The 14840-nt window shown below is 42.1% G+C and overlaps 3 protein-coding genes and 1 long non-coding RNA gene across 7 annotated transcripts; 2 read left to right on the top strand and 2 right to left on the bottom strand.

Moving 5' to 3' along the window:
* Nucleotides 1-199: 199 nt before the first annotated feature.
* Nucleotides 200-4614, bottom strand: LOC103978142 (uncharacterized). 3 transcript variants are annotated; one of them, XR_010485148.1, is made up of 5 exons: nucleotides 3864-4614; nucleotides 3074-3746; nucleotides 1834-1963; nucleotides 1046-1731; nucleotides 200-875 (listed from the first exon to the last, which is right to left on the bottom strand). It is a non-coding gene; the product is annotated as an uncharacterized LOC103978142 (long non-coding RNA). The 3 variants fall into 3 exon arrangements; XR_010485146.1 differs by having other exon boundaries at nucleotides 200-502; nucleotides 620-1731; nucleotides 3864-4613; XR_010485147.1 differs by lacking the exons at nucleotides 3074-3746; nucleotides 3864-4614 and adding an exon at nucleotides 2052-2186 and having other exon boundaries at nucleotides 200-1731.
* LOC135607339 (uncharacterized) lies at nucleotides 1056-2058 on the top strand. Its single transcript, XM_065099091.1, has 4 exons — nucleotides 1056-1245; nucleotides 1336-1435; nucleotides 1546-1645; nucleotides 1732-2058. The coding sequence occupies exons 1-4, from the start codon at nucleotides 1056-1058 to the stop codon at nucleotides 2038-2040; spliced, it is 699 nt and encodes a 232-aa protein (XP_064955163.1). The 3' UTR covers nucleotides 2041-2058.
* A 2230-nt stretch (nucleotides 4615-6844) lies between the features above and the next one.
* Nucleotides 6845-9680, top strand: LOC103978138 (GDSL esterase/lipase At4g26790-like). The gene is made up of 3 exons (XM_009393837.3): nucleotides 6845-7278; nucleotides 8809-9301; nucleotides 9384-9680. Exons 1-3 carry the CDS (start codon nucleotides 6904-6906, stop codon nucleotides 9575-9577), a joined length of 1062 nt encoding a protein of 353 aa, XP_009392112.2. The 5' UTR covers nucleotides 6845-6903; the 3' UTR covers nucleotides 9578-9680.
* A 62-nt stretch (nucleotides 9681-9742) lies between these two features.
* LOC103978139 (RPM1-interacting protein 4) lies at nucleotides 9743-11192 on the bottom strand. 2 transcript variants are annotated; one of them, XM_009393839.3, is made up of 4 exons: nucleotides 11037-11192; nucleotides 10414-10842; nucleotides 10123-10326; nucleotides 9743-10030 (listed from the first exon to the last, which is right to left on the bottom strand). In XM_009393839.3, the coding sequence occupies exons 1-4, from the start codon at nucleotides 11040-11042 to the stop codon at nucleotides 9995-9997; spliced, it is 675 nt and encodes a 224-aa protein (XP_009392114.2). In that variant the 5' UTR covers nucleotides 11043-11192; the 3' UTR covers nucleotides 9743-9994. The 2 variants fall into 2 exon arrangements, with proteins under 2 accessions (XP_009392114.2, XP_009392113.2); XM_009393838.3 differs by having other exon boundaries at nucleotides 9743-10326.
* Nucleotides 11193-14840: the final 3648 nt, after the last annotated feature.

Here is a 14840-nt window from a genome sequence, read left to right as displayed (position 1 = left end):
ATGGAGGAAACGGAACCGTATTGACGCGATCCTGGTGATACAGCGCAACGACCATCAGTGAATTCAAATCAAGTGATAGCATATATGAACAAACTTATCTTAATGATCGTATAAACACAGTTAGGTTGCGGGTATTATCCGTCATTTTCAGAAACGGTTTCGCAGAAAACAGGTTCGACAACAAAGAAACCGAACGATATAGTAGAAATAAGTCCTATCCATTATCTCTCAAAGCAATATTTTTTCTATACGAAAAAACATGTCAAGAGAAGAGACAGGCAACTAGTTTGAAATATAAATTCAAATTGTATGTGACTGCAAATTGAAATCCGTCCGATCGATCTAATGCTACTAGGGGATCAAAAACCAGAAAGAAACAAAGCACTTGACCGGAGCGGAAAGAAATTGAATCCGTCGATGAAGATTGAGATCCCATTATATATGCCATTTACGCCGGTTCGGCGACGGCGTCGAGCTGTCCCCGCAACCGTCGGCCAAGCAGCTGCCAAGGAATTCGACCGCGGAAATGATGAGATATAAGGGAGGGAAAGGAAAAGATGCGTCGCCCTCAAAAGGAGTGTTTTGCGAAAGGGGAATTCTGGTCCGGGTTGGGTCAGACCTGCCCGCTTGAACGGCCCCTTCAGGCTTCACCAGTTATTGTTTAGGTTCAGGTTCGAATCCAACCGCATCCGCTGATCCCATCCGTAGTTCATCACCTGCCAATGACGGAAACAGAGGACGGGCGGACGGACGGAAACTGGAGCCATGAGGACCGTCCACCGCAAGGGGAGTCATCGTAATGATCCGTGCTACCACCGATCTGCGGCGTGGATCAAGCGCACCGCAACGGAGGCTAGCTTCCCCGCCTCGTTTCCCTGCAGGAATCTTGTTTCTGTTACACCACGGGAGTCGGCAACAAAAAGGCAAAGGGGCAAAGAAGACGACAAGGGATCGCGTGCCCTTCCATCCTAGGCACCGATCGGTTCTTCTTCTTCTTCTTCTTTTCTTCTTCTCTCCCGTCGCCAGAGAGGGGAGATACATTCACCGGTACAGCGATGGCGAGGTGCCCTGGGTGGGGGAAGCTGCCGCGGTCGCCTGCGCATCCTTCGCCATCCCCACACGTCGATGACGACGACGTCGTCGGCATCGGCGCCTCCGCTGGCGGGCGCAGAAGCATCGCCTATTGCCGCCTCCCCGAGCAGCTTCTCCGCCTCTCCGTCCTCAAATTGGATGGCTCTTCCTACGGTACCTTCCGCTACTTTCTTTGACCTTTCCAGAAAGTGCATGTTCTTCTGGATCTGTCGTTGCCAAACCTCAAGACTGCGATGTTGGCAGAGGTGGAAGTCGCAAGGACAGCTTCCGTGGCGGAGCTGAAGATGGAAATCGAGGACATCTTCAGCGAGTCCCCCGACGACGGAGGTTGCAGCATTTCTTGGTACAGTTCGATTCGTCTCTCACCGGTTGAACTGTCGAAAGATTGAGAGAGAGAGAAACACAACCAACTGATGTATTTGGAGTCCATAACGTTTGCGGTAGTGATGGCAGGTCTCATGTGTGGGGTCAGTTCTGCTTATGCTACAAGGAGCATAAATTGATTGATGATGGAGCGTCTCTTCGCACTTTCGGAATCAGAGATGGAGATCAGGTCTCATGTGCCTTACGTTCGACCGCTGGAAATTAGTAGGCCATGTTGTCTTCACACGACTGACCGCTTCGCCTCCCTCCGTGCAGCTTCATTTCATAAGACATCTTTCACCGAACCAGAAGACTAACCGGAGGAGACTCAAAAATCGACGAACAGAGACCGTAGAGGAGAACGGCAAGGGTACATACAAGCAACACATCAGACGCCGCGGATATGTGGATGAACAGCGTCAGGACCATGACCAGAGAGATTCTAGTGCCCCACACACACAACCCAAGTTGGGTCGTTTCTTCCGACGATGGTGCTCTACACCGAGTCCTGGTAAGACAAAACCAGAGAGACAGAGTAAAGTTATCGGCAAAAGCAAAAAGATTTGCTGGGCAATATGTAGGTAATCCAGCAATACCAGTTGTATGGTGATCGCTAGCGGAATTGCTTGTCCTCCCAAAATAAACATTGTGTTTCTTCGTGGCAATGACTAGTACTTGGGATAATAATTTGTAAGGTAACTATAATTGAAGATAGTTACCATTTGACAGCTAGCAGTTTATAAAAAAATTTAATAATTTATCATAAACTTTTGGACTCCAATCCCACTTTCATCATTAATTCTTTGCACACAAAAAAGGAAAAAAAAAAGGCTCTCCTCATTGCAACCTATAAACTTCCTATTGCTAACAAGACGATCAAAATAATGATCGAATGTAGCTTCTTATCAGTTTCCACTATAACAAAGGTACTATGGTCCTCAATTCTTTACCAATAAAAAATAAACAAATGCAATGCATGGAGTATTTGTGTCGCAACATAATCTTCTATCTAATTGTTATGACATGATTCGATGATCACCCTTGAGCTGAATGAACAGCCCCACCTTGTCCCCATGCTTAATGTTTCATATTCATAAGAGAAATAGACATCGATAAGTGCCTACACTTATGATCCCTTTTCAAAAAACAAGAATCATGCGACATCTGTATTTTTCCAATCTAGACCGAAGTCTCACATTGTAATATGATGCATTCATTTGTATCGTCTATTTGATTTAAAACATGCTGAAACAGAACACTTTCAGGTACTTGCAGCATTGTTGTGCCTTCCATACAGTCATATAAACTGATTGACAAGTGTTTTAAAACATATTTAATTTAAGATCCTTCGAATGATAAATTCCCAAAGAAACACATATATAAACTATGATTGGAAAACAAATAATCTGTGCCCATAATGTCACGGGACACTACGAAACAACAAATATGGCAGTACTCAAAATCTTGCAAAATCCTTTCCATGAAAAACAAAAGAACATATTTGAATGATAAGATTCAGCAGGAAGATATGTAAGACTAATTGAACAATAAATTCCTGTAAAGAACACATATATAAAGTAGAAACTATGGTTTAGAAAGCAACTATAAGTCTCCATACTTTTATTGGCCATGACGAGAGACAATACTGATGCAAGAGTTCAGAAGCTTGCACATTCATCTCCAAGAAAGAAACATAATGTCACCTTCATGCCATAGCAATCCCACCAAATCAAACTATAAGGAAAGGAGAAAAAAGAAGCAAAGTTGGAGGTATATGAAGACACTACCAAAAAGCTTCAAGCTTGACATTATTAATTTTGAACAACATGAGCTTTAAAACAAAAGATAAGAGTCATGCACATTATTGTTCGGGGGGACAGTAATCTAGAATAAGGATGAGCAAGTATTTCTCTTAATGCATGGTGGAAGTTCCATGTAAATGGACATTAACAGAATTGCTAAGTGAAAAGCAAATTATTCTTCAAAAAGAGAACAAATAATATATTGGTATTTAATCATCAAGATTGAAAAGTTAGAATTTTAATGGGCAATGGATGCAAAATGAAGGACAATAAAGCATGATTACAAAGTTTAAGGTGCTAGCTAAGACAAGAAACTAAGTTAAGCAGATAATATGACATCCATGACTCCAAAATTTCGCCTGATCAAGATCAACACCAATCTTGTACCTTTAAAAATGGCACCTGCATTTGAGCCAATTTTCGCACCATTCCACCAAGGAAGCACAGTATCATTCTCACGACCGAGTGCACACACCCACCTCGTTGCTTCTGGAAATAGACACCCTTTGGCATTTCAACGAGCGCTTGATAGGCTAATAATAGATTACTTCTTGTACTTTAAATTAATATTAGAATCTTCATAATTATGAAAGTAAAATAATTCACCTCAATTTTCTTGATCGCTACGGCGGCGGTGGCCGAGGCGAAGGGCTTTCTTGCACGACAGATCTCACGAAAGGCTGTGATCCCACCGTGGGATCCGATGATGACCCGTTTTCCTTTGTTAGCATTAGGGTTTGGAGGGCCACGAAGGCCTTTTCCTTTGTGGCGCCTCCCTCAGACTCCAGACGCGGGAAGGGTGGTTGAGGAGGGGCGGGCCCTCCGCCAGCAGGAGGTGGCGACAGCTCTGCATGGGCGAGATCCTCCTGATCGCCGCTGCGGCCTTCTCCCTCGTCTCGTGGTAGGAGAAGGCACCGACGGCGGAGTCCAGAAGATGGACCAACGTCGGTAGCAACCTGTTGGCTGCAGCGAATACGACGTTCTTATCATCCTCGGGAGAAAACGAGAAAACCCGTCGGAAACCGACTCGTCAAACCCGTTTAGCCTCGACCTACGACTCTAAACGCATGACGATCGTTTGTCAAAAGTTCCCAAAGAGGTGCAACCCTCGACAGCCACACCGCCATCGGGTAAACCCCTCCTCCTTAGGGTTGCAGCACAGGACTGCAGAGGTTACGAGAGGGGAAGACAAATAAGAGCAGGTGACCTTGATGGACCCGGTGGAACAGGCGACCTCGTCCATGACCGACCCGGTCGTGCTACCCGCCGATGGTGCCCACCGAGCCCTTCAAGAATCGAGAGCAGAGATCACCGAAGCATTCGATGGTGTGAAGAAGAAACGAAGGAAGCGGTAGGAACCTTCTCGAATTTAATTAATTAATTATAGTAATCTATATTCTGATTAATGGATATAATAAATTGGAAAAGGAACAAAAAGGCCGGTCCAAATATTGGGCTCATCAAAGCCCAATACACACACAGGGCCGTCTAATTCTAATGTCTATAAATATTTATATTTATATTTATAGGACGAGTGTCTTCTAGAAGCATCTAATTCTCTGTCTTTGGCCATTTCATTTAATTTTAATCTCTCTATTTTGTGCTAAGAAAGGAGAAACCAAAACAGAGAAACTCAGATATTAATAAAATAATATTCATATAAAAGTATCATAAGATTTTAATAGTTCAACACTCCCTACCTACATCAAAAATTAAAATTTTTTACTGTATAAAAAATGAATACATAAACTCAAAGTCAAGCTGAATTCTCTTTTTTAAACTCGAAAGAATTTTTCTCTTAATTGTTTTTAATTTAGTAAAAAAAATATCTTCAAAGAACATAAACTGTATTTCTTTGACTCTCGCATGAAAATTTTTAGACTTAATAGCATATTTATAAAAATAAATCATAATTCACTAAAAACCCTTTTCTATTTAATTATTTATATAAATTCTAATTTAATCTACCATGAAATAAAATCTAATTAGTACTCTCAAAATATTTACCAAGCTAAACGTTTTTCATACGTATTAACTCACATATACAAATCTCTAATTAAAACTCTTCCAAATAGTTAAAATACTTAAAGAATATATATATATATATATATATATATATATATATATATACACACACACACACACCTGATTTAGTTGTGTTTGATACACTGCTGACTTCCCCATCATAAACTTCTTTTTGGAATTATACGGCGCCTTAATCTACCATCATCAAATGGGATGGATTGATGTGAGAAGCATACATTAATTCATGTACTTAAATGGGAGAGTAAGAGACAGGTCCAAAGTCCACATCATTAACAGTGCAGCACCAGCTAAACATCACCGAGGGAACATGACAAGAATATAAAGAGGAGAAGAGCCAACGCAAGCTGGCCTTGCAAAAGGGGCGAAGCCTTCGACCATGGCAGCCGCATTCAATGGTGGTATGATGGCCTCCTTTTCAGTTCGGGAGAAGATGCTGCATGCGTTCGCTTTCACCAGCGCTGCATGCCTCCTCTCTCTCTCTCTCTCTCTCTCTCTCTCTCTCTCTCTGTAATACATCGGCCGGTGTCAAGCTTCAGCTTAAGTGCAACCCACCACCAAACATTGCAGCTATATTAACTTCTTCTCATTGCTGTCCCTTACGGTCAGTGTTCAACCACATCACAATGCTTCCATCAGAAACTCACATGAAGCATCAGTAAAGTGCCATGAGAATCATGTCAGTTCAACAAGGAGACCAGTAAAGTGAAGCTCGTTGTGACTCCTGTGAAGATTCACAGGTGACATTTACTATCACTTCTTTGACTTGTAGACACATATTAGGGTTATTCTTGTTCTTCTAACCAGTAGGATAAGGTTTCCGGCAGCGTGGAATGGATGATGGTGATGTTTGATGAAGAAGAAGAAGAAGAAGAAGAAGAAGAAGAAGGCAATCATACACATCTTGGAACGTACATGATTGATGGTAGTAATTAATTTTCATGTGGTGGATGAATTTGCAATTATTGCTCTAAAACAACAACAGCCTTAAAACTATTATTTGCACGATCAAACACAATAATATTAACAATGTGATTTTTACAAACGATATATTTACTCTTCCGAATTTTAACGTAACATATATATCCTCTAAATATTTAGGGACATAATATTTTCGCACTAGAATGGTTCTTGTTCTTCTAACTAGTGAGACAGAAGTTTCAAGTAGAATAGAATTGATGATGGTGGTGATTGAAGAACAGGAAAGGTAGCTATTAATTTTCATGTGGTAGGATGAACATGCAATTGCTTCTCAAATCTACAGCTTCAAAACTATTGTTTGCATGATTGGAACCAAATAAAATGTTCAGAGATGATGATGATATTTAGAAACACATATTTATTCCTCCAAATTTTTATATAACCATCTAATTACATATAGCAATAAATAGCATTTCCATAAACCAGTGAACAGATTGAACCAAACACAGTTCCAACCACTCTTCTTACTCTCTCTCTCTCTCTCTCTCTCTCTCTCTCTCTCTCTCTCTCTCTCAGTGGCTGTTGTGGCCTTCCTTCCTCTATTTTATATAATGTCAGCCTCCCAAAAACACACCACCTGCCAAAAGCACTCCATAATCTCCGTCGCTTGCCGCACGCGCCAATGGCCTCCCGCTTCCGCAACCTCTTCTTCCACCGCCTCCTCCTCCTCTGCCTCCCGTCCCTCGCGGTCGCCTCCGCCCGCGTACCCGCCCTCATCGTCTTCGGCGACTCCACCGTGGACGCCGGCAACAACAACCAGATCCAGACGGTCCTCAAGAGCAACTTCAGCCCTTACGGGCGCGACATCGCCGGCGGCCGCCCCACCGGCCGCTTCTGCAACGGCCGCCTCGCCACCGACTTCATCTCGGAGGCCCTCGGCCTCCCGCCGCTCGTTCCGGCGTACCTCGACCCCGACTACGGCATCAAAGACTTCGCACAAGGAGTGTGCTTCGCGTCCGCCGGCACCGGGCTCGACAACGCCACCTCCGACGTGCTGGTGAGTCGGTCCACTTCCGAGAATAATGTGACGGTAACGTGCGGTATCAGCAGAAGTAATACATATGCCCGTAGACTATCTACGTGACCGTGTATTAGAAACCACTTCATCATGAACGGGGACAAAGCTTTGGCAGATCTTAGGGTAACTTCGGATTAGAGTTCTACTGCACGAGTGATGAGTCTAAATCAGAGAGTTGCAATGTTGTTGACTACTAGAAAGCTAAACCCTAAGGGCATAAAACTCAGGCCGAGTTGGAAACATTGGTTGGAAAGCTCAAGGCATAAAGTTGCATGATAGGTGGTCTAACATTGGTTGGAAACAACAGTCCGAGTTGAAATCTCACCTAATGGCACGAAGAAGCAGATGTGTGATCAAATTAGATTGCCATATAAGAGGGAACACAATACTTCCGACGAGTAAGTATGCCTGCATTTGTCCTTCGCCACCGTCTCTCATCTGAAATGGCGACTTCATTAAATGGATGTCGACTACTTTTTCTTTTTTTTTAGGTTTTCTTGGGTAGTATATCCATTTTCAGAATTTTCGGATAATATATTTTTTTCCTAATACTCAAAAAATATTTTTGTATTAGGATAAATTGGTTTAGTTACAATACTTTTATATTATGTTGTAACATTATTGGTGATACCAAATAATAATAATAATAACATAATACAAAATATTATGTTTTACAGTGTTTTCTTGATTTTACTGAAAACACTATAACATATTATTTTTAGGGTTTTTAAAAATGTTATAAAAATATTATGCTATATATTTTTTTGATATTACTGAAAATATTATAATGTTGTGTAAAAACACAATAACTTATAAGAAAAATACAAAATATACTGTAGATATTAGAAAAGAAGAGATGTTATTAAGAAATTCTGAAAATAAAGATATTTTTATTAAAAATATAAAAGGAGGAGTGTTTTCAGGTAATTCACCCTTTGTTTTCTTTTTTCCCACAGTACCCAAAATACCCATAAGATAGTAGAATCATTGTTTCGATTATAATATTTTTAAATAAGATTATAGTATTTTCAATAACTTAACAAAAACATTATAATCTCATATATAGATAGAAAAAAAGAAGAAGCTCAAAGCACAATACAAATCAACTTGTTATGTTATCGTATATCAATAAAGGAAAAAAAGAGTAATTTTTGTGATTATATTTTAGTTTTTCAGGAGAGATTTCAAATATATATTTTTATTGGCTTAAGAATAACAACATGCAAAACAAAATTTTTTTTGACTGGTTTATTTGCTATAGTGTTTTTTTTCGTATTATAAACTTAATACAAAATCATTATAATCGGATTGTAATTTATGTGGTGTTTTACTAGAAATTCATTATCATTAAAATCATTATAACAACATGCAAAACAAAAAAAATGTGGTGTTTTAGTAGATATTCGTAATTTCATTTTATGCTCAACATCGATTGAATGTCACCGAAAAAGACACGACGTGGGAGCGAGCTGATGCAGCTTTGTCTTCTGCCGATGGGTCGTACCACAGTCGGTGATACCCTTATGGCAGGAGGTGGAGTACTTCAAGGAGTACCGGAGGAGACTGGGGAGATACGTGGGGAAGGCTCGCGCCATGCACATCATCCGGGAGGCGGTGTACATCGTCAGCATCGGCACCAATGACTTCCTCGAGAACTACTACTCCTACGTGACCGGGCGCTTCAGGGAGTTTAAGGTCGAAGAGTTCGAGGACTTCCTCATCGACCGCGCCGCCGACTTCCTCACCGCCATCTACACCGTGGGCGCCCGCAAGATCTCCTTCACCAGCCTCGGCGCCATGGGGTGCCTTCCCCTGGAGAGGACGACCAACGTCCTCCACGGCGGCGACTGCATCGAGGAGTACAACAAGGTGGCCAGGGACTTCAACATCAAGCTGCAGGCTTTGATCCACAGGCTGTGCTCCTCGTTGCCGGGGCTGAAGCTGAGATATGCTCCCGTCTACGATGGCTTGCTTCGTATCATCCAGAACCCATCCGCCTACGGTGAGTGAGTTCGGCCCGCCATGAGTTCCTGCGTTTGAGGCACGCTCGCTTCTCACCGTACGCGCACGCTGCTTGGAAACAGGGATCGAGAATGTGGCCGAGGGATGCTGTGCGACGGGGAAGTTCGAGATGGGGTATCTGTGCGATCAGTGGAATCCATTAACGTGTAAGGACGCGGACGAGTACATTTTTTGGGATGCTTTCCACCCCACCGAGAAGATCAACCGGATGATGGCACTGGCAACGCTGAGGACGAGCTTGGCGGAGTTCATATGAAGGGTAGTACATGTATAGCAGTATGAGATCGTCTCCTTCCTCATTTATCATTCACCAATTTGAGAGGACAGTTTTGATTCAATAATTCATATGCATAAGCGTTTCAGATCAGATCCTTTAGAATTTATGTTGGATTGTAATGCATGACGCACTGAACAAAATTAATGGAAGAAGATAATGAAGTGTTCAAATGCATTGATCTTTTTTGCTTGATTGTTGGCCGGATACTAATAACGAGACCTCCAGCTTTCGGACCAAAACAATGGCAGATGACAGCCCCACTCACAGTACACACATCTCGAGTTGTGCCAAACATATCTCGTTGAACAGACCATGCTGAGCGTATCCAACCCATGCAACCACAAGTTGTTCGATCGAATTCGTCGCACCGTCTTCACCATTTGGACTTCTTCTCGATCAGTATCTGACGCTGGGGCGTAGGCATGGGAATAGCTGCCGAGCGTCGGTTGTACACACAGGGTTAGAAGATGGAGTGCATCTCAAGTAACGCATGGAGAATACAGGAAACCAAGCTTGGTGCATACCCCAATCCAGTATGAATCATTGTGGTGCGCCCTCTCGGTGGCCGGAGATCGTGCAGGTTGAACCGGAACTGCGGGGACCCAAGCGACGGCTGTCTTCTTTTCCTCTTTGACCTGGTTGAAGATGACCGTGTATCCTGCGGATGATTTCGGGTCCGCTGCATCCCATTCGCCGAACTTGGGTACCGTCGCGGGTCTTTGGCGCCCCTGTCGCCATTAAGCATGCAGGTCTCACAGGCAGAACAAAGATCAACGTCGGGAGAATGGACGAGAGGGAGAAGAGAAGATTCTCACAGCGACATTTTGTCGAGAATTTGCTGCTCTACCCTGTGTTACCGGCGATGGAGACCGGACATAGCCAGCTTCACCTGGGTTCCTGCGTGCCCCTGTTCTCTGACCACCGCTACCTCGAGGCTGCGGTGAAGCTTGTGGGTATCCTTGGAATTGCCTCTCTTCCCTCCTCTCTTCCCTGACATAATTTGCTCCCTGATGATGCTGATTCGCGATATTGAACTCCACGGCCTTGTCCCTGCGGCCTTGCTTAGGATGCTGGGGTTCTGCAGCAGCCATTGCAGCAGGCTTGTGGAGCTCAGGGCTCTGCTCTGGATCATTTGGGTTGACGATGTTGCCTCCGGCAACTTTCCCCTTGCGTGCCGTGTCGAAGCATATCGTGTAGGCAGCGTTCTCGTTCCAATCACCGAAACGCGGTACGTGTCCTCGTTGCTGCAGATCACAAATGACAGACAGTGCTTAAGTAGAGCCGATTGCAGGCTTCTAAAGATCCGCTCCCCCCCGTGACAAGGATTTTCTTCCTTACGAGAATGGGTGTTGCCAAAGCAAACAGAAGAAACTGAACGAAGAAGGCTACTTCACAAGCAATCAAAGAAACCGAACGAAGAAGAGGAACTTGGACTCACAGCCATGTCGATGTAAGGAGACGAGGCACTTCTCCCGATGCAGAGCCGAGAGAGAGAGAGAGAGAGAGGGAGGGAGAGAGTCGGGAATTTGTGGTCGAAGCCTTGTCGAGGGAGGGAGCAGAGGAGGCAGCTATGAATAGTCGGTCGAGGTCGCGTGAAGAAACCGCGGACATGTCAACACGCGACCCAGCCAACGCATGCCCCTCCTGGTCGATGCCATACCTGCGCACGGCTCCGCTTCGTTTGGTCAATTCCTTGGGGATCGTTACGTATCACTACCGAATGGTCAACTGCTTGAACAGGGAAGGTCAACTGCTCTCCCCATTGACCGAGTCTTAAGCTGATGTCAATCCAGAGACATGCCCATACGCGATCAAGAAAGAGTCAGATGTTCCTAATCATATATACAAGTCAGTTGTATCGATCTATTTAGCAGCTTGTTCGACAGATCATATTACTAAATCTCCTGATTTCTTTGTCGTGTAATTATCCTCGAAGCATGTGTATTGCAGGGTCGATGCATCAAGCAGTTTTCATATCTCGACTTGGTTCCTTCTTCGACATAGTTCGATAATTTCATGTAGTTTCGTGGGTTATAATAGATCGATGATTAAGATTATCCAACAAATGTAGAAATGAAGTGCACTCCACGAGAATATAATGTGAGCAGCGATACTGCACCAAAATTTACAGCTTGACTGACTATATGCATAGTTTAAAGGCATTTTATTTTAACGTGAGAAAAGCCTACCGGTTGTCATCCATGCCGAGTAACAAATAATCATTTCGATTTGAATCAAAATTGAACCGAAATCAAATCGGATCGATTTTAAATTAATCAAAAAAATAAAACATAAATTGGTTGTATGTTCAAAATCTAATAACCTACATTTGAATCTACCAACACCAAGTCTAATTTTAAATACCAGTCTTTTAAATCATGATCGAACCAAATAACTATCTCGAGATAAACCCAGAGTCCAATCTGATCGCGAGCACACGCACCTCGGGATTCTCTCACACGATGATGACAATTTCCACCCCAAGGAATACCCTGGAACTTCTTAAAAGAGAATTATGCTTGATACCATCATAGCTGAGTATGCCTTCCACGTTTCAGACACCCTCAGCTGGCAATACTTGTAAGCAATCTATCGGGCTGGATTCTGCCCATTACATACTCTTAAGAAACTTCTAATTTTCCTCCCGTAGATGATTCGTTTCATTCATTGTTCCATCAAATCGAGTCAACACGATAGTGGTGACCTCTAATTTAGCATTGCAAATGATCTTGGTATCTTAGATTCCAAAAGACTTGGAAATTTCCAACCCACTTCACAGATAAAGAAGGGCAGATGAGGCCACATTGGGCATGGAGACAATGTCAAATCTACTGGTAAACCCTTTAGCTAATGATCTCAAACATACATTACCACATCTTTCTTCAGCTCCCCAGAAGAGGTAAAACCGCTTGCATAAACCTGCCAATTCTAAATGCTAAACTGGAATCACAGCTTCAAAAGAAGATTTTAACGTGGAGTAATTTCTGCATCAGATTGCTTCACGAACTGGGGAAGGCAAGAAGAATTCTAAAACACCCAAAGCCGATATCTATCGTGTCAATCACTTGCTCTACCCGCTGGGAAAAGAGGTTTGAACAAACAGCAACTCAAAAGCCTCCAAAGAGTCTACCCAAATAAGGGAGAAGCGTCTGCTTGTTCTCGGGAGGCTTAGGAAAGAATCAAACAATATGTTGTTTCATGTTACTCCCCTTAAGAGAGCCAACTGTGTTTATAACAAACACCACCAAGAAAATGCAGTAGTAATCTAAAAAGGAAAAATATGTTGGGGTAGATGAGATACAGATGCATAATAGCTTACTTCGAACTTACCAATTTTCTCCACACCTTTGCTGAATTAACCAACACAAAAGATTAAGACAGTCGATGACCTAAAGATGTTTGAAAGTATATAATAAACCCGACAGAATCAGACAATCATAAATCCAATCCACAGTTTTTGGCAACTCTTACTAAAAGTTTTGGTTTGATACCATTATCAACATTTTTCACACAACCTCACTGCAATGCTACAGATATATGAGAACGAGAAAAATCAAATGATCGACTCAGTACCACAGAAAAGGTAAGAGAGAACAAGACAAATCTGGAAGAATTATATGAAGATTTGAGACCTTGCGTTTAAGTCTTTCAATGGATAAGTAATTGTCAGCCACATTTATCCTTCCACTTGTAGATTCGCAAATTGCTGTTGGCATTATCATGTATACCACTTAATTTTCCCATGAAAAAGACTATTAATCACTCAAACACCAGTTATTTACAGAATTCCAAAAGGCTATTACTAGAGATAACAGAATTGTAGTAATTACCCAATAACTAAACCAAATGCCTAAGGTGCTATGAAGCAAACTAATGATTGTGACACCAAGTTCAAGGAAGAAATAGCATATGATGTATAAGAGGCAACTGAACGAAATCAAATTCAAAAAGATTTAAATGGAGAACAGTGCACGGAGACATTTTGCATAATCAAACAAAGAAATCAAACGGACAATGAAGTTGTCGGACGATCATTTAGGCTTTTATCTATTAATCAGCATTTCAGGAAGGGAAGAACTAAAAGCAAAATGTTAATGGTCTCTAAACATGTCTGTGCATAAAAATTTTCAGTCTGATAATGTTTGTGAAATGAGTGGCAACACATTGCTGTCCTCAAGCTCTGGGATTGGTCTTAGCCTGTCCTCCACCACTCTACATCACATGGAAGAAGCTTCCTACCCCATTGTAAGTGGGGCAGAAAAGAACTAAGATGTTTCTACGAAGATCCTCAACAAATTCCTTAACCTGAATATTAATTTTTTTCCCCTCTTACAAATTAATTTACATCTCACTTCATGCCATTTTGGAAATAGCATCTACCACATAAAGAAATTGGTAGGCATATATAGCATTCACTTTTCACTGAAAACTTTCTGAAAAAAGAATTCCAAGAAATCTCAGCTTAATACAGATAGGAAAGACCAACTAACAATCTGCCCGACCCTGAATCAGCAGGAAGAAGGGAAGGCTCAAGGTAAAAACAAATCAGTACCATATGACACACTCCTGTGATAGCTGAAACAAGAACAATATGTCCTTATAGAGAAACTTTGGTTGAACAATCTCAAAAGGCAATCAACATAAATCTCAGCAGCTTAAATGCAATATTATCACAGTAAAAAACTAACAAAAAAGGAACCACAGCAGCTTAAACAGCTTTTATAAACACATTCGTTTTAGCAGAAGCTAAAAAAGAGAGAAGAGCAACCAATAATACTTCCATATCACTATTATGCCCCCTATATTTAATCCTAAATGCTGATAGATCTATTAACCTTGTCTGGTAAGTAACTAAAAGCAGAAACCATAAAATGCATTTGTCAAATTATCAAACATGTCTGATGGATTATACCATAGAATTCTGCTGCTTCGAACACTACATATCTAGTCAGCTCCAGATGTAATTTCTTATCTCCATCTCCCCAGAAGTCCTCAAAGGATTTTAATGTTGTCAATACAACCACAAGAAAACAACGCAGCTGCAGTGAATCGAGCACAGAGCAGTTTAGCCACAATCTGACTCCATGCGTCCCTTCTTCTACTGCTACAAGATGGATCTACTTATTCTGTCGGCAACCTCTAGAGCATATCCAATTCAATCCATGGAAAACTCCTTTCATCTTTCTGCTTTGGCATTAGAAGAAATGTACGCACAACATTGGAGATGATGGGAGGAACCAAA

The sequence above is a fragment of the Musa acuminata genome, chromosome BXJ2-3 (genome assembly GCF_036884655.1).
Source record: "Musa acuminata AAA Group cultivar baxijiao chromosome BXJ2-3, Cavendish_Baxijiao_AAA, whole genome shotgun sequence".
Lineage (NCBI taxonomy): Eukaryota > Viridiplantae > Streptophyta > Magnoliopsida > Zingiberales > Musaceae > Musa > Musa acuminata.
The sequence above is the reverse complement of the archived record's forward strand: the minus strand, read 5'-3'. Positions and strand labels throughout refer to the sequence as shown.